Source organism: Oculina patagonica, chromosome 13, assembly GCF_052425735.1.
Source record: "Oculina patagonica isolate OP01 chromosome 13, crgOcupat, whole genome shotgun sequence".
Classification (NCBI taxonomy): Eukaryota; Metazoa; Cnidaria; class Anthozoa; order Scleractinia; family Oculinidae; genus Oculina; species Oculina patagonica.
Genome location: NC_135770.1, coordinates 31,119,256 through 31,138,761, shown reverse-complemented (window position 1 = coordinate 31,138,761; position 19,506 = coordinate 31,119,256). Strand labels below are relative to the sequence as shown.

At 40.1% G+C, this 19,506-nt stretch overlaps 2 protein-coding genes across 2 annotated transcripts; one reads left to right on the top strand and one right to left on the bottom strand.

Moving 5' to 3' along the window:
- The first annotated feature begins 1,659 nt into the window (after positions 1 to 1,659).
- LOC144637131 (uncharacterized) lies at positions 1,660 to 10,715 on the top strand. Its single transcript, XM_078496278.1, has 6 exons — positions 1,660 to 2,574; positions 2,697 to 2,915; positions 4,163 to 4,308; positions 4,547 to 5,587; positions 6,575 to 7,565; positions 7,902 to 10,715. Exons 1-6 carry the CDS (start codon positions 2,388 to 2,390, stop codon positions 8,813 to 8,815), a joined length of 3,498 nt encoding a protein of 1,165 aa, XP_078352404.1. The 5' UTR covers positions 1,660 to 2,387; the 3' UTR covers positions 8,816 to 10,715.
- A 1,504-nt stretch (positions 10,716 to 12,219) lies between these two features.
- LOC144636067 (uncharacterized) lies at positions 12,220 to 16,280 on the bottom strand. Its single transcript, XM_078495209.1, has 2 exons — positions 16,147 to 16,280; positions 12,220 to 13,537 (listed from the first exon to the last, which is right to left on the bottom strand). The coding sequence occupies exon 2, from the start codon at positions 13,513 to 13,515 to the stop codon at positions 12,748 to 12,750; it is 768 nt and encodes a 255-aa protein (XP_078351335.1). The 5' UTR covers positions 13,516 to 13,537; positions 16,147 to 16,280; the 3' UTR covers positions 12,220 to 12,747.
- Between the last annotated feature and the right edge of the window lie 3,226 nt (positions 16,281 to 19,506).

Sequence of the window (19,506 nt, the reverse complement as noted above, 5' to 3'; positions counted from 1 at the left end):
CATTGGTTAATTTATAATTTGTCGCAGCAACTTGTCGCAAACGTGTACACACGCTGCGATAACGCTGCTATCACTCATTTTGTCGCTGCGTTGTGTCGCACGAATTCAATCCAGTTTGAATTCGTGCGACACATCGCAGCGACAAAATTTTGTCGCAGCGACTGGTTTGTCGCAAGAATGCACCATGTCACACGAGGAGACATGTCGCAGCAACATGTCGCCGCGACGTGTTGCAGCGACGTGTCACCTAGTGTGTCCCGACCTTAAAAAAAGAGAATAACTTGATCATCAATAAAAGGAATACAAGGCTGTCTACCCAGAACACCCTTGGTCATACCGTTCATGGTTTGTGCTTTTCGCATGGGGAACGTTTCTTCAATTACGTGTAGTTTGCTTGTGATACGGTTTTTAATAAGATATCTGAAAATTGAAGTCAGTTCAGTTTGTATAATATATTCATTGTGTTCTGTAATGAAGGAATTCGCAAGTGACAAGGAATTGATAATAATTTATGTTGGCTTGTCTCGTTAAAGCTATCAGCGACAACGACATTTTCTGTGGTTTTGAGTAAATGTAACAAGGCTTACAATTTTTCAGATGTTGGTTGCGTAGGGATGGGTTAATAAAATTTGTATGTATGTATGTAAGTCCAGTATCTTTGTTTTAAGAATGTGGGATTATTCCGATTCTACCAGAGCTATGTAGCATGCATTAGGCATGTAACTTGCACGAGGCAAACTTAATTTTGTGTCATATTTGGAAGAAGTTTTTGCTTGCTTAAGTGCCAATTTCTGAATTTACCAGAAATTGACCGTCAGTCGTCTTATTTCGAATTTCTTCATATCTTGCCCATTTTATCTCTATAGTGAAGTATTTTCAAAAATAAAGTTAAAAGTTTCGTCAGCCTTTTATTTTTGTCAAAATCGGGCAAAGTTTAAAATACGGCAAATGAGCGTCCTTCCGGTCACGAAACTAACCGAAAATTGACCATGTTCATCTTGCTCGTAAAAAGAAACGCAGAGACCTCTGCAAATGAAATTCTACCCAAACATAAACATATCATCGTTCTCCAAAATGCACTAATTTAATCGAGAAAGGCTCAAAAATTGTTGACGCCTCAGCCGTTAGAAGAAACCCCATTTCTGCAGTTTGAAATTTTGGCAAATTTTCTCTACTTTCAACGTTCAAGAAACCCAATTGGTACGTTGAGTTTGAGCTTTAAATGACCATAGATTTGAAGCACATTTCTTGTAGTTTACTGTGTTAAAATCTTTCCGGCGGCACTAAAAAAGTACCCCGTCGAGAGACTTAAATGTGAAGGTTATTTTGACGCGTGACGAGACCGTGAAACAAACAAGCCGGCCGTCACGATTACTCTTCGTTAATTATCGCTTTAAAACTATACGAGTTCTAAATGCTTAACCGGAATGGTTTAGAGTCTGTGTATTTTATGTTGAACCGAACATCATATTACTTTGTCAAATAACATTATAATATGTTCACTTAGAAGACATACAAGACGGGAGATATTCTGTTGATGTGTAATTCGAAACTGTTTACATTGGTTTGCTAAAATTTACACCAGTGAAGAAATCAGTTGTATTCAAATTTACTTCATATAGCGACCGAGTTTAAAGACAACAAAGAATATAACGTTCGAAAGAAAAAACTGAATTACATAAATTCACTTTAAAGCGATCCCTTGAAGCACATTTCTTGTAGATTACTGTGTTAAAATTTTTCCGGCGGCACTAAAATATTTCCCCGTCGAGAGACTAAAATGTGAAGGTTATTTTGACGCGTGAAGAGGCCGTAAAACAAACAAGCGCCGATGTACTAAACACAGTTTTATAACAAACTATAGCCAGTTTCTTAAGGAAAATGCCTCCTGAGATATCTATGAAGATGGATAATAATATTTAACATTGTTTGGTGAAATAGAACGAAACCTTTCGTGCAAATTCTAAATATAATTAAGTTATAAATAGCGTACAACGATCAATTCCTTCTCTCTCTTTTTCGTTCTCAGCGGAAAGATACAAAACTTACCCGATTTGCGAAATGAATACAGTCTTGGACGTCTTGCACTTGATTGTTGAATCTAACAGTATCCTAAATAATATTTGTGCCATGCTGACCAATTGCCATAAATGTTATTTACTTCGAAATGTGTCAACAACGAAGACAGGAGCAAAGGTCGTAACTTGACACTTCAAAATTCTTTTGTTTCGATAAGATTGCGTGACACTTACGCTGTGGAATTTTGGCAGACCCCCAGTCTTTCCGTTGTCTTTTCGTTTGTGAGTTTGTGGTTGTAGGTATTTTAGTCTGTAGATTTTGCCATAACACACGTTATTGTCGTTCCTCGTGGTTTTATCAAAGCCTTTATGGCATCTTGTGGCTACGCTTGCTTCGTCGGAGGTGCGTGCGGTCCAAGTTCCTTCAACCCGGCAAATGTAGCATGTGTTGCGATCAGCGATTGCAGGAAAGATGTCCGATCTCATCTTGTGTATTGCAAGATTAGCGACGATTCTGGTGTGGACAACGAAGCAAAGCTGTTGCTTACTCGCGCAGGTAAGCTTATATAGCAGTTAAAAGCTTTACAACCACATCACTACGTTTAGCGTTCTTTTTTTCTTTATATATTCGGCATACAACTACTTTCGTTGACTGAATTTTCAATCAACAATTTTTAGGTATTTTTGAAATTGAAGAGTCGCATCTGAAAATGACGGTGTGCCCTCGCCATCGCGATTTATTTGGTACCAGGTGGCGGCACAACAAGTCCCGTTGTACAATTCCTCCTGAAATGGCTGCCCACAAGTCTTCTGGTCCAAAAGCTCAGTGTGGGTTAAAGAAGGCACAATCTGCATACTTGTTGGAGACCACGAAGATACTTGTACCAGTAGGCTCGCGTACGTATTATACATTGTTTTAATAATAGTCATTCAATGTTAATAGGCTGCGCGAGAAGGATCGAAAGGAGAGGAAAAATGGAGATCTTCCGAGCACGTGGCGCCAGTGCAAAGCGCCCTCGCAAGCGTCTCGCGTTGCGCGCGTGTCATTTCCGCTGACCACACCCTTAAGCCTTCCCATGCAGGCTACATTCGATTTGATAATTGATTGTTCATAGATTTTTGAAAAAGTGGAAAGTTTGTTTTAAAAGTAAGCCCCAAAGCCGAGAAACCAACCAGAAACGAGAAGCTGATCATTTGGACAATTTCTAAACACTATATAGGGCGGCTTTAGTTTCTTATTTTACTGCAACGGTTTTTATGGTACACTCTTTTTTTTTATTTGGCACCTCAAACGGTTTCACGTTTTTTTACTACCACGTTTTTTAGAATTTTTTTCGTTACAGAGAAATGGTTTTTTTCGTGACATCAGTTAGTTATACTTGTGCCAAACTTTGGGAAAACGTTTATTAGTACCGGCGCAAAGCGATAAAACCGCAAAAATGATTTGAAACTGGAGTTCCGTATTTTTTCAATTAAACGCCCACAAACTTGGCTTGGTGGACCCAGCATTTATTTGAAGCCGGCGTTTAATCGGGGCCCGGCGTTTATTAACGGATAATTTTCTGTCAATTTTTCAGATTGATTTATTGTTACCGATCTCCGAGACCAAAGGGCCGTTTGTCAGGGCGGGGCGATTTTTCTCTTCGTCTTGCCCCGAAAATCTTTCCCTGGGTCTCCAAAGTTGATAATTACCCAAAAGTACATTATTGCGGATTGGAGACGTTATGTTGCAATCAACGCCGGGACCTCCAACAACTCCCCCCCCCCCCCCTCCCAGCGCACGCGTTTATTTAAAAAGTAGCAATTTTTACACGGCGTTTACTCGAGGCCAACGTTTAATCGGGGTCCGGCGTTTATCGAGATAATACGGTAATTCGCAAAAAAGAACGCATTATAAAATTCTTTACGCTGTCAACCTCGTTCCCAGGGCTTTTCCCTTGGTGATTACGCCGTGTCTGCCGAGTTTGTCTAGTTTTACAGGAAGTGTGGATAAGTAAATATAAGTAAAAAACGGGTTTCTCGGAAATGCGGAAGGTTTCCTCAGGTTTGAGTTGCGAAATTCTTTGTAAACAACATTTTAAAGAATATTGAATGTAACAACTATTGGTAGCTTATATATATATATTTTTTTTACAATTTCACAGCTATTTGCAGGCAGTGTAGGGAATATTTGATCAATATTATGTCACGTGTGACGGTCAGTGAAGATATCAGCGAGCCTGTAGAGTCCTCTGAAGTGCCAAGCGAACAAGAAGAACAGGAAAAGAGCGACAAATCTGCCCAGGAAGAGGTAATATCATGTCAGTGACCATTCGTGTATTCCGTGCAGGAGCAAATCCAGCGCTCCTTTGCTATTTTATTCTAGCGCTATATATTTTTTTTGGCTTGTGACTCAAGAGCGGGAAGTTAGAGGGGGAGGGGGAGACACCCTATTTAAACACCCAGCCCCTGGTCCACCGGAATGAATTAAGAGCAACAGAGCTTTTATTCATATTCTAAGCTGGAAATGTTGTACCTTTGGATTGCAGGAAGGGGATATCAGTGCTGCCTCTGACGAGGATCTCACAGCAGGACTTGGGCGGATGACGATTTCCGATGACAGCCCTGTATTTTCTCCCGAGTCGGCCAGTACTGTTTCTTCCTCTGGAGAAGGAAGTGGTTTTGCAAGGGTGGTAGCCCGACCAAGAGAAGCTTTTAATATTTTCCTCAATCACTGTCAGATCCAGCCGCTTGGAAGGCCTTGGCTGGAATGGGGCGAAGTCAGTGTGCGTACAAGGCAGCGCTATGTCCAGCGATCTAGCGAGATTGTGTCAGCTGTACTTAAAGTGGTTTCGCCTAATAACGCTCCCCATTTGTGGAAAGCTCTACAGACGTCTGCAACCGTGAACCAGCAACTGGGACTCCATGAAGCTTCTCATCCATCTGAGGTAGCCTACCTAGAAGCTCTGGCAGAGTCGTACAGCAATGCCACCAGCTGGGACACACGGCGGCAGGTGCTGTCCGTGATGTCAGGGGTCGCAAGTTTCAAAGCCATATCTGAATTCATACCTGGTTTGACCCAGTACCGTTACACAATGGCCAAATTGCACAGTGCTCAATACGGGAGGCATGCTCCAGTGCCCAAAAGCGAGGCTCCAAGACTACGGATAGACGCAAACCAACTGGATCATTTTCTTGGGTTTATCACAAGCCCACATCTCGTTCAGGACTTACCATTTGGTGAAAAGCACCTTCAGCTTTCGTCCGGTAAAATTATCACGGTGCCAAACATCATTCGCACAATGATACCTGAACGGATTGTCATGCAGTACATGCAGTATTGCAGTGAGAACAGTTTTAAGCCTTTCAGCCGCAGTACCATGCTACGAATACTGACAGAATGTAGTGCATCGGTGCGCAAGTCCTTGCAGGGCTTAGATTATTTTGTAGCAGAAGGAGCACGAGCATTTGATGACCTCGCTTCAATAGTGGAGGATATTTCGTCACTTAGAGCTGACAGCGGAGAGTGGGCAAGCCGCATTAAAGAGTCCTTGAAGGCGGGAAAACTCTATCTTAAGAGCGATTTCAAGGTAAGCTATGTACAATATATTACAAATATACTTGCTTCTTCGTACGTCCAGTAGAAAAGGTTTGCTTATGGGAAAATTGGAATCATAAGAATTTTTAAAACGATAACTTTATTACTTATTATAGTTCGCCACTAAATTTTCTCCGATTCTGATTGGTTTAAATTGAACACGTGACGCGATAGTGCCCGTCCGCCGGAGGGCACTACCTCTTCCACTACAAAAGCATCTACTAAAAGAACCAACACCAAAATAAACACCGCAACCACAACCAATACCTGGCATCTTACCAGCACTATAGTGCTTCTACTGCTGCAGTTCCTTCTCCTATTACCACTATTTTAACAATAGAGTGTTTCTGTCGAGGAACTATTTAACAATTAGACGGCGAGCTCGAGGTTTCTATCGGCTGATAGTTGGCGAGGGGCAGCCGTTAGCATAACCATACTGACCTACTATTGGTAATCGCGCAATCTGATTGGCTACACAGGTGCCTACTATCGATCCGTAGAAGGCTCTCGGAGCGCGCGCGTAGTCTTCGCTGAATTTTATCAAGCAAAACCTTCAGTAAATCAATTCTAGCGATATTCTGAGTTTAATAGATCGGTCAGTGAGTTATGCTAACACAATTAGACGGCTCGCTCTCGGTTTCTACCGGCTTTTGATAGTTGGCTCGGGGCTTCGCCCCTCGCCAACTATCAGCCGGTAGAAACCTCGAGCTTGCCGTCTAATTGTTAAATAGTTCCTCGACAGAAACACTCTATTGTTAAAATAGTGGTAATAGGAGAAGGAACTGCAGCAGTAGAAGCACTATAGTGCTGGTAAGATGCCAGGTATTGGTTGTGGTTGCGGTGTTTATTTTGGTGTTGGTTCTTTTAGTAGATGCTTTTGTAGTGGAAGAGGTAACCTCAGCAGCAGTTATAGTAGCAGAAACCGAAAAATCAGTCATAAGTGTATTAATAGTGTAAATAAATTTTATTTCTTAATCAGGTGCACGTAGACAGTAGTGCTAGAGTTGCTGACCACTGCAGTGTATACGCACTAAGCGACCCAACTGAGAATGCGTTCAAACAGCGATGCGACCACAACCATGACGAGCTGTGTGATCAGTGCCAAGCTCTAAATAGCGCCCTACAAGAGGTTGGCGAAGCTGTGGAAAATACCAAATTTCACAATGAGGATGAACGAGATGAAATCCTGTTTCTATACGAGGCGGCAACGCGATCAGTTAAAGCGTGGAAAGCCCATCTGTTACGGTCAGTACAGCAGGATAAATCGAGGATAGATATTCTTGAACTGCTGAATGACAACACCGTGCTGATTGTGAACGACTGGGCCATGAAGTTTCTCCCACAGCTGTACAGGGAATCCCAGCAGGATTGGTTTGGGAAGAGGGGAATTTCCTGGCACATTTCTGTTGCGTTCCGAAGAAAAGATGGAGAACTCCAGTCACAGGCGTTTGTACACATTGTTCAGTCCTGTAGCCAAGACAGCGTCGCAGTGGTTCTGATGATACAGCACGTGTTGAAAACTCTCAAAACGGAATGTCCAGACATAACCATGGCCTACCTTCGTCAGGACAACGCGGGCTGCTATCATTGCGCCAATACCGTTGTTGCTTGCCCAAAAATGGAACAGTCAACCGGAATTAAAATAGCAGGACTGGATTTCAGTGACCCCCAAGGTGGAAAGGGAGCGGCGGACAGGCTGGCAGCCACGTGTAAGTCCCACATCCGTATATACCTTAACGAAGGCCACGATGTTACAACAGCAGAGGAAATGAAGCAGGCCCTCCTTTCACATGGGGGAGTACAAGGTGTCAGGGTAGCTCACTTGCTCTCAATAAACCAAACCGTGGAGCCGCAGAAAATTTCCGGTATAAGTAAACTGAATAATTTTCAGTTCACTGACGGATCCTTCCAGGCTTGGCGTGCGTATGGTATTGGCTCAGGAAAGGGCATCGGGATTGAGAATGTTTCAGGTGCGTTCTTTCATACTACCAAGCATTGTTTAGCTACTGTTTGAAATAGTAATACTAATGATGATGATTAGGTTTACGATTAGGATAAGATAACGATGATGATCATAATTTGGCTTCGTCGGTATTTTTTAACGTTTCAAGAGGATCTATAAGCAAAAACAGCTGGCCGACGGACGGTCAAACACAAGATACGTAATAATAATAGTAATAATAATAGTAATGAAAATAATCAATGTCAAAATAATTTGTTACAATTTTTTTTACCATAATAGCGTTAATGGAGGCCTCTTTACTCTGTTATGATGTTTTTGTTGATTATGTCCACTTTTATTACAGATGTCAACTACAGCTGGCTTTCTGTTTTGTTTTCACCTGGTGGGTTCAAGGCAGTATCTGGAAGGCAAACAAAGCCACCCAAGGTCCAGGTAACCACTGATGATCAGCAACAATGTGCCAGTACTGAAAGTCCGCAATCTAGTGTGTTTTCCTGCCCCAAGGAAGGTTGCGTTAAAGTATTTCAACGTTCGTCTGCCCTGGAACGTCACCTGTCCTTAGATTCCTGTGTCATGTCACCGGAGAGGCACACTCTTATGGATCTGGCCAAGCTACAGTATGCTGTCCGCCTCCAGGAAGGTGTAGGCGTTCTTCCTTCTTTGCAAGCCACAAGCTCAGCTAACACTTCGAGCCAAGGTGAAACTGTCCAAGAGGGCTGGGCACTAAAAGAAGTAAAGAAAGCCTACAGGTTTAACGAAAAGCAAAAGAGTTACCTAGATGCCAAATTCGACATAGGCGAGTCAACTGGTAGAAAAATGGAGGCAGATGCAGTGGCAAAAGAAATGCGCCGTGCCCGGGGTACAAACGGGGAAAGGTTGTTTTCTGTCTCGGAATTCCTGATTCCTCAGCAAGTGTCATCTTACTTTTCTCGCCTTGCAGCAAAGCGGCGCCAGCAGCAAGTTGAGGTGACATTAGAAGATGCTTTGGCAGCAGAGGAGCAAGAAAATTTCTCACAAGCAAGAGAAAATGTAATGTCGGCTCTGCACATCCGACACCCAATAATTGTGGACCAGTACGAGATATGCTCCTTGGTCACAAACAGAGCGGAGTTCCAGAAAACAAAGTTGGGAATGCTGCAGCATCTGTGCCAAAGTTTGGAGCTTGATGTACCAGTACCGGCGGTGAGGAGGAAAGCTCCTTATATGGCACTCCTGGAAGAGCTTGTTGATAGCTGCCCCTGCAGAGCTACCAAATGAAGCACAGAACATTTTCCGTTTCCTTTTTACGAACACTGTTTTGCTATGCCACGTGAAGCTAGCTTGTTAAATAACAGTTCGTTCAGAGCTTTTAGTTTATAGTGGGAATGTCTAGAATAGAAAGAAATAGAGTGCAGACGTATATATAGAGTTTTTTTTTAACTCGTGTTCGTGGCTTTGTAATGTTCTTGCTGTTCTCACTATTCTGAAACTTGGAACAGGTTAGATTGCAAAACAGTCATTTTATTGTTCGTTATTCCGTCGTTGGATCACGCGCGGTGGTTTTTCGAAACTAAAAAGACATTCCAAGCTATCGCTGTTTTTTTGTATGTTTGTTTTGTTTTGTTTTATTTTCGAGTATCGTATTTGGCACTTGAAAGCAATTGAAAGGCAAAAGGTTAACTGTTTTGCATTCTAAAATACGCTTCATTGAAAATAGACGTGTGGCATAAGTGCAGGTTAATGTTAGCTAGCCTAGAGGAAACATTTCAGCCATCGCTAAGTTCTTTCTTACAAAGGTTAGTGTTAGTGTCATTATTGGTAAAGGACATTAAGCTTTGATCCAAACGTCCACGAGCAATCGATCAAGGTGCCTTTCTTCCTTCCAGAGGTTCCCAAAGGCCGAGAATGTTTTGTGGTATTTTGAAGAGATCTTCCTTAACTAAGGTCAAATACCAGGAGTTTTGTCGTTTCTTAATACAGTATTCAACTTTTTCAGTGTTGCGTTGCGATATTGTTTTGTTACCAGATCCCACGCGGTTTTAATCACGCCAACAATTTGTTTTAGTCACATAGTTTCAAGCGTTTCACATTTGGCCGTTTTATACAAAGACATTCTGGCACTACAGGTCAAATAATTGTGGTAAGTACTTTCTTAGCGTGTCAATACGGCTTCACGTAGGATGAGCTTTCAGAAACGAAGCGTGTTTATAGAACTTTCAGAAATATTTATACTGCCTATGCGACAAATTGTCGCCTAGGCAGTTTATCGCAAACTACAGTTGTTTGCCCTCTGGTAACTTTATCCGGCAAGGGATCGCTTCAAAGTGAATTTATGTAATTCAGTTTTTTCTTTCGAATGTTATATTCTTTGTTGTCTTTAAACTCGGTCGCTATATGAAGTAAATTTGAATACAACTGATTTCTTCACTGGTGTAAATTTTAGCAAACCAATGTAAACAGTTTCGAATTACACATCAACAGAATATCTCCCGTCTTGTATGTCTTCTAAGTGAACATATTATAATGTTATTTGACAAAGTAATATGATGTTCGGTTCAACATAAAATACACAGACTCTAAACCATTCCGGTTAAGCATTTAGAACTCGTATAGTTTTAAAGCGATAATTAACGAAGAGTAATCGTGACGGCCGGCTTGTTTGTTTCACGGTCTCGTCACGCGTCAAAATAACCTTCACATTTAAGTCTCTCGACGGGGTACTTTTTTAGTGCCGCCGGAAAGATTTTAACACAGTAAACTACAAGAAATGTGCTTCAAATCTATGGTCATTTAAAGCTCAAACTCAACGTACCAATTGGGTTTCTTGAACGTTGAAAGTAGAGAAATTTTGCGAAAATTTAAAACTGCAGAAATGGGGTTTCTTCTAACGGCTGAAGCGTAAACAATTTTTGAGCTTATCTCAAATAAATTAGTGCATTATGAAGAGCAAGGATGTGTTTATTTTTAAGTAGAATTTCATATGCAGACGATTCTGCTTTTTTTTTGTACGAGCGAGATAAAAATGATCAATTTTCGGCTAGTTTCGTGACTGGAAGGACGCTCATTTGCCGTATTTCAAACTTTGCCCGATTTTGACAAAAATAAAAGGCTGACGAAACTTTTAACTTTATTTTTGAAAATACTTCACTATAGAGATAAAATGGGCAAGATATGAAGAAATTCGAAATAAAACGACTGACGGTCAATTTCTGGTAAATTTAGAAATTGGCACTTAAAGTACAAAAACCGTAGGATAAGGGTTCTACTAGTAGCGGATCTCCCGCGTTTTCCGAAGACGCGCGCGAGTGGGGCACCGTACCTAACAAAAACTGGTAAACCTATCAAACCGAAAAAAAGTGGTTTTCCCGTATGTACGCCCATACGTAGGGAATCTCTTCACAAGAGCCCGCCCTGTTGTTGGTCAACACCCAGAAAGCGGACTCTGGCCAAGTACGATTCTTTAGCATGGATAGTTTCTTATTTTTTGTCAGCAAGTCAGATTTGAGCGTAAAAGACCGGAAGTCCGTACATCGTGGACTTTCTCATGGACTGGGCTAGAGTCCGCGTTCTTAGTGTTGACCAAAATATAAGCTCTCTCTTTTTTACGAGCGTGTTTATTGTTGATGCTTTGTGGGGTTTAAGAATAGTTGAGGTCAATACTGCATTCTCAAATTTTGCGACTTAAATAAACAGGTCATTGCAAGCACGAGTTTACAGTCGTTTCTCTTTCTTGCTGTAGAGCTGATACTTTACGCCATCAAAGAAAATAAAAAAAATCTTGATATTAGATCAATGAGCGTTAGTTCGAATATCGAGACAATTTTTCTTTAGTCATCTTCTTATCTGAGCATTCGCGTGAGAATTGCATTGTAGGAAGAAAAAAATAGGGACTAAAAAAACGATTTAAAATGCTTCCATTCTAGAGACAATTTGACATATCAGCCCTGAAACGAGGGAATTGAATAGCGAGCACCGATTCTAGCCTGTGTACAGCCGTACCGCTCCCCTCACGGGACGGCTGTACACAGGCTACATCGATTCCAGCCGTCAGGTATTTGGACTAGTGGTATGCTGGGCCAGAGAAAAAGTTATAGAAAATGCAACAGCTCTTAAGATTGGTATTTACACTATAAGTTAAAGGTAGCATACCAGTGGCAGGTAACACAGGAGAATAAGATTAAAAATAAAACTATATGAGCACATATAGGTTAAAATAAAATCATTTTGAGCAGACTTAACCGAATTACCAATTATGATTGCTCGCCGTACAGTACAATTTATTTTTAAAATTGCATTCGACAGAGGTACAAATGGAGTGCATAATTCATTTCTTTATGGCAGCAACGCGCAAGCGCGGCTAAACGTGTGAGAGGCGCGGTGGCCTAATGGTTAGCGCGCTCGACTCCGAGTCGAACGGCCCGGGTTCGAGGCCTGGCCGGGGCGCTGCGTTGTGTTCTTGGGCAAGACACTTTACTCTCACAGTGCCTCTCTCCACCCAGGTGTATAAATGGGTACCGGCGAATTTACTGCTGGGGGGTAACCCTGCGATGGACTAGCATCCCATCCAGGGGGGAGTAGCAATACTCCTAGTCGCTTAATGCTACGGAAACCGGGATAAGCTCCGGCTGTATGAGCCTCATGGCTCGGACACAGACTTTACTTTTTAACCGAATTACCAATTATGATTGCTCGCCGTACAGTACAATTTATTTTTAAAATTGCATTCGACAGAGGTACAAATGGAGTGCATAATTCGTTTCTTTATGGCAGTAACGCGCAAGCGCGGCTAAACGCGGCAAATTTGAAAACATGCAAACAAAATGATGCAGGACTGGCAAGAATAATGAAGCCAGGGAGACGCATGAAATCGCTTTGGAGACACATGAAATATATTTAAGATCATCACAAACTTTTTTGCTGAGTGTACTATACAGGAAATATAGCAAGGCAACAAACTACTAACATAAATACGTAAATTGCAGTCAAGAATACCGAACGTTGTCAGCTTGCGGTCATAGCTGTGGAACTTGTCATTTTTACTAAGCAACAATTCTTTTTTCATGAATGCTTTCCCAAGTTGATAGCACAAAAGTAAAACTTCGTGAGAATATCAGTTAAACACAAAGACAGTTAAATTCTGAAGTTAAACTCAGAACGGTACGGTACACAAAAATATAGAAAAAAAACTGGGTTTCCATACAGTAATAGTTCTACGTAAAGACTACCAGTGCGAGCATTAAAAGCAAACCAAACGAGGCTCCTCCTTGAAGACTGGCTTCACTAGTGCATTCACCCCCAGCACAACGATGTATGCACTTTTCGGCATCACAGTTGAAGTGACATCCTCCTCTGGTGCAGTGTAGTTCGCATTCTTTTACGCCAGACGGACATGTCATGGTACAGTCTCCCCCGGTACAACCAAGCACGCACTTTTCGGCATTACACTCGCTGTGGCATCCTCCACCAGTGCAGATTTGATCGCAATTCTTCACACTCGATGGGCAGGTCATGTTACATCCTCCCCCGGTACATCCAAGTGTGCACTTTTCAGCATCGCACTCGCTACGCCCGCAACCAGTGCAAATGATGTCTCTCGCCGACTCGGTCCTGCAACCTCCCACACAATTGCAGTAATCGGCATCACAATTGAAGTGACATCCCCCAGCGGTGCAGCCTAGATGACATTCTTTTACACCAGATGGACAGGCCATGGTACAGTTTCCCCCGGTACAACCAAGATTGCACTTTTCAGCATCACACTCGCTATTGCATCCACCACCAGTGCAGAATTGATCGCAATATTTTACACTCGATGAGCAGGTCATGTTACATCCTCCACCGACACAATAATGCGTGCAATTCCCACCATTGCAGTCGCTAGCAGGCCGGCAGCCGGTGCAGGTACTGTTGCTCGCCGAGTAGACTGTGGTCCCAGTTAATACAAGTGACAGCAGAGAGACGATCAGTGGTATCGCCATTCCTTCAAAGCAACTGTCAACTCTGACGGATAATATATTAAAAATAATATTAATGATGATGAAAGTGATAATAATACTGATAAATAAACAGTTATTGGACGAGGTTGAGCAAAAAAGACCCAGTGGCGTGCAATTTTTGATTTGCGAGACACTCACAGACACAACAAGATATTTTGCGATAACCGAGTTCAATAATTGTTTCATCATTCGATCACTGAGCTTGTTCAAATCCATCTGCGACAACTTTCCGTACACCCAACGGTATGGAAGTTCCACACAGGAGCTAGAAGGTCGCTACGTTTGGTTATCGATTTCATATAACTGTCAAAGTATTGAAGCAAATAATTCATTTGTAATTTTTTCTCTCTCGAGCTAGAGTTTTTAAAACATAAAGACCTGCAATAAGGTGTACTTAACCCAAAAGGTTTGACACTATTGAAAAATGTTGTCACACGGGGTTGTGAAAAAGCACGCCGGTCGATAAGATTTTTATATTGGAAGGCCCCAACGTCGTTTATATTCGTTTGCAAACCTTTTATAGCAGGTATGACAGCTATGCGTATTTTAATGATCGTAAAATTCAGACACCAAGAAAAAAACAGATCTATTACCAAAACGGTGTTTTACCATCCATAAAACAATTCGACTTGAAAACTACCGGAGGAGTGGATTCCCAGTCATATCAAGCAACATTCATGTAAAACAACGACGTAATATAGCTTAAGGTCGGAACAATCAAGCTTTCTGTGTCAATCTTTGCAATGCAAAAACCGGGGGATACTTAACAATTATTCCACGAGCGCGCGTTGAATATGAGATAGTAGACAGCCAACCAGGCGCCGACTTGGCTATAACGATCTCATATCCAACAAGCGCGAGTGGAATACACGTTTTGGCTACCATATTTCTGGTCAATGGTATATGAGCTCATATACCATATTATTGCCTGCTAACCAATCAAAACGCAGGAATTGCAATATACCATTGCTAGTTTTTAATAATTAGCAATTATTGGATGAGGCTAAGTATGATATGAAGAATTATGCAGATCGAAGAGGGTGTTATGTTCCAAGAGCTCTAAAAACACAAAATGAATTAAAATGGCTACTAACTTTGGCGTAGAATTTTCGCCCAGTGGCCAATTCCTCCGGTGTCGCTGATTTTTTTGATGTTTCTCTCCTGAAGACGAGCTTTAAAAATCAAGTGACTTCCCTTCGAAGCTTTTTTGATGTTTTTGCTATCTTTATCATCTAATATGTTGGCCATTTTTTCGTCGCAAAAAATTACTTTAATGGATAGGAGCACCAAGACTCCAGATGAACACCCTCAAACAAAATATTTCCAACTTACAACACCTCCCACCCCCCCTACCCCGCACCCGGGGGGAGAACATTAGGGGAGCGTAACGCGACAGTTTTGAGTGTTCGTTAAACTTTTTCAGACTAATAAAAATTAAAAATTAAAAGCTTTTCAATTGTCATTTATGCCTGATTTATGACACTTACGTCAGTTGATTTGTTTGCCGCTTTTGATTGGAATGCGAAACACTCTTACGAACTGTTTGTCCAGCGTAACTATGGCAACCATTATGGCAAATATTTGCAAGGATATTGATTGCTTTAGTTGTTTGCAGTAAAAGTACTGAAGTAGAAATTATTTCACTAAATATTCGTTGCTGTTATCCAGTGAAAGTATAAACTGAAAAACCAGATTTTGATCGAATGCCGAGAGATTAGGCAATTTGTTGTGAAACTGTCGCATGGTTTTGTTATTTGATTAATGCTAGAAGTTTCGAACGAAATGTTAGAAGGGTAAACGACATATTATAAGCAGGCGTTTATCATGGGAAAAAATCTCTCTTTTACTGTAACTGAGAGCAAACTCGTGCATTTTTGTGTCTAAACACTAAGCATCGCTGCGATAATTAGTAAATCGACGTTGGACGACGTAATGCTAGCAAGGTATAGCAAAAATATATGTGCGATGCGGCTTGTTTTATTCGCTAAACGATTTAACTAGCATTAATTAACACCTATTTGTTCATAGCTATGGGAAGAGGTTTTGGTCAGTTTATCTAAGCTAGAGAAACTGACTAGAACCGGTGTCGCCCTGTTTTGTAGCTACGGGAATCAACTGCCAAATTATTATACCAAAGTTAACCACTGCATCTTTGACCGGAGATAAAGTAAATGCTTTTTTTACTTCAACCTTATATCAGCTGGAATTTGCCATAAGCTTGGGGAAAAAATTGGTAACGCATTTCAAGTGCAAAACTAATCTTGCATTGTTCATCCGCTTACTATCTCAGCAATAAAAAAACAAACAATTCCAGGTTGTTTGATATTGTTTACGTAGCAAGGAAGAAAAAAGAAACACGAATCATACTTCGCATTATTTTTGCGACTGCAGGACAATGAGCTCAGTAAATGCAAGCAGAACATTCAAAATCATTCAGAAAACGAAGGTCTAAATATATGGCAGTTTTTAATAACATCTATAAAATTTTAATTGTAAAGCAGGACGTGTAAACGACCGCTATGTTGTGAGAAAAACTCGTATACAACCGAATGTTTCAAACCCTTCGACCAAACGAAATGATAACATAAAAATAAATGCGAATTGCTACATTACCTTTTTCAGCTAACAAAATCCGAAGCGAATTATATTGCTAATGTCGATCAGCTATCAACATACACACAGCACTGAAATCGTGAAACAAAGTGTCTGTTCCAATGTGAATAACAAGGTTTTGTCAATGTTTTTTTGCATCGTCATTTTGGAAAACTACGCCACGCATCGCTAATGTTAAATTGCTGGAGGCTATAAATGGTGCTACTTAATTATTCATACAAAATAAGCCAAATTCAGCCTTCCGTTTTTGCTTTTATATAATTCATTGACGAGGGAGGTTTCTCTCGAATATTTTGAACGCAATCCGTAAACTTGCTCGAATAACCAGATGTATTTTTAAAAAGCAAAAAAGCAATAAAAAAAGTAAGCCCTTCGTAAAAACAAGAATCGTGGGTTGTGCGAGAGTGTTTATACACTAATGGCTTTTGCTGTTGTCTGCTTTGAATAATCATTTAGAAAGCTACACAACGCATCGCCGATACCGGAAGTGTTTGAAGTGGCATGTGGCGGTAACCAAAATAAACTCTTTCCATTATCAAATCTGAGTTTATTTTACCTTTACTTACCGTTTTTTTTAAATTTTTTTTGTATATTTTTGCAAGATAGAATTTTCTTTCAACAATAAATACAAGCGAAAATAATGAACGACGTTTCGGTGACATCCTGGCACCATTTTCAAGTTAAAATTCATATGCGAAAGAAAGTTATTTATACTAAGATAAAGGTGTGATAATGAATATATTAAGATAAAAATAACTTTATTCATTATCACACCTTTATCTTAGTATAAATAACTTTCTTTCGCATATGAATTTTAACTTGAAAATGGTGCCAGGATGTCACCGAAACGTCGTTCATTATTTTCGCTTGTATTTATTGTTAACTGTATTTCTAAATTTAATCTTATAAGAATTATATTTTCTTTGTTATCGTTTGGGAATGGGAACCACCGCCACGTACTATAAAAACTTTATCTTTGTTTAGATCATCAGTTGGTTCGGCAGTTTTAACTAGGTTCGGCAAACAAGTTAGTTATTGTTCTAAAATAGCCGTCAGGGGCGTAACCTCCTATGTAGATGTCCATTGTCGAGCGTTACTGTATATGAAACCGAATTGTTTGCACTTTTTCAGGGTTTTCGACATTTTTTTCTAAAGAACCGATTCCTTATTCCTGATAGCAGCAGACAGCATTTTTCCGCTGTAAGGCGTGTTGCGAGCGCCAAAGGGGGTCTGGGGTCATGCTCGCCCCAAAAATGTTTTTAAATGAAATTCTCGTAAATGCTGTTTCCAGAGTTCCTGAGACCAAGAATAAACAAACTAAAACAAAAAACGTACATATATATATATATCCTCGTCGCACCTAAGAGGCACATCAGGCTGCAATTATCGTGTTTTTTTTTCCCAAAGCACCTTTTTCGTTACCGGATAGTTAGTTTTATATTAACCTTTTATATCTACTTATGTAATAATAAATATGCTTAAAAAAGGCACTAAGAACGGTTTTTAATTGTAAAACTGTTGTTCCCAACACAACTTAATCCCGTTGTTCGTTGCTCGCTCTTCAATTTTTACATAAGGAAATACAAAGTTCTCGTATGTTAAAAGATTGATTGATAAATTCTATTCAGTATAAATTGCATTTTCTGCTGTATTTCACTGATTTCTCACAACAGTCCTCGCAGCTCTAGCTTAATTGTGAAAACCTTAAAGTAAGAAAAAACAAAGATTGTTAGTGCTAGCTGCGGACAACTATTTTTAATTTGTGATACATTGCTGTCAATTACAACAGATGTTATCGACTTTTCATCAAAAATCAATTTTTAGCCTTTTTTAAGTAACCAAAACGTAATCTATAAACTCAACTGTGTTGAATAAACAACGACTACCATGCATCCCTAAAGGACATGAGATAAAATTATTATTTCCAAACTGAAATAGTTACATTGTCGGGATCGCGGGACAATGCGTGCAGGAGATCACAGCAATGTTATTTTGCCAGGGATTTGACCTAGTTATTTGAAAATAAATTTATTTATTTATTTTTTTTTTAAATTAAAACTTTCATTTTCAATTTTGCTGGAATTGCTGGATTTATTTCCCTCACTTTTTTTTATTAAATTGGTTTTACGTATGTTACTGAATGAAAAGTCTTAAATAGTTTCTGTCATTAGCAAAAGCTGTGTCTATTTTTTCCCATCTCTCTTGAAATAATTTTGTGCTATAGAGTGACAACAAGTGTCAACTGTTATTTGGCTTTTTACATAGCATATGTGAAACAATAATTAAGTTGATAATTTTAAGTCGACATTTATCAAAGGTTTGAGATCACAAACGTTTTGCTAGTATGGAAACCTTTGAAGGACAGCGAAAGCACGGACATAATGCGCGCATAGCACATGTCTTCGGAAGCGATCCATGCTGCAGGAGTTGGAAGGAGTAGGCTACTCCTGGGAAAGAGCTAAAGCATCAGTAAAGAACCGTGTGCGCTCGAGGAAACTGGTGGACGCCCTATGCTCCCAAGGGGGTGACAAGGAACAATGATGATGACATGTCTTCGCTGAACGAGTTTAGTTTAATTAAAAGAGAATTCGATTCAATTTAGTCAGTAAAACAGCCAGAAAACAACATATGATTACCTCGAACAGTGGTAGACACGAAGCATTTTGTTGGTCTTACTCTGAACCCATTCACGAGTAACGGTAATTTTGCGCCGAAAATGATCACAAAAACTTCTCTTTCTAATCGGTCACCATATGCTTATAAATACAGTATTACCACTATATTACTTGGTTTAAATGTATTTAAAGTAGGTAATGAAAAAAAAAAAACAATTAAATACGCAGCGAGTGACAACCTCAGTTAAAACCAATCTTTTTGTCTATCTAAACTACATTTTCCAACACGCGAGCAACATTAAAAGAAACAAAATTAACTTAGTCTTCAAATCAAAACAGGATGTCCATCGACAGCGCGCATATGGTAAGTATCTGAAATGATGAATATTACCTAACTAACTCTTTTCTAGAAGTCTCTGCTTTGCACCCTTTTTTGAAAGATTTACAATTGTACATCCCAAATTCATGTTTCAAAGCATTGAAACTGTATTTGCCTTAAACATGTGGATTGGGATAATGCCACGAGATAGAACAGCGAAGGAGGTTTTAAAAGATGGCTTGTCTAGATAAGTCACGATTTCACCAAAATCATTATCGAGGTTTGCTCTAGTTATTTTCTGAATCCAGATCCTAGAATATAACAGGGACAAAACTTCGGGACTGAAATGAAAATCTACATCACCAGATGGTTTTGATTTCAAAAATTTAATTGAATACTGTATAAGCGTCCAAAACGTATATTCGG

What these genes read in the sequence shown, in the direction of transcription:
- LOC144637131 (XM_078496278.1), top strand. Translation starts at nt 2,388, where the DNA reads ATGGCATCTTGTGGCTACGCTTGCTTCGTCGGAGGTGCGTGCGGTCCA. An exon ending in ACTTGTACCAGTAGGCTCGC is followed by an intron (nt 2,916 to 4,162) that starts GTACGTATTATA and finishes ACAATTTCACAG; the next exon opens with CTATTTGCAGGCAGTGTAGG. An exon ending in ATCTTAAGAGCGATTTCAAG is followed by an intron (nt 5,588 to 6,574) that starts GTAAGCTATGTA and finishes TTTCTTAATCAG; the next exon opens with GTGCACGTAGACAGTAGTGC.
- LOC144636067 (XM_078495209.1), bottom strand. Translation starts at nt 13,515, where the DNA reads ATGGCGATACCACTGATCGTCTCTCTGCTGTCACTTGTATTAACTGGG.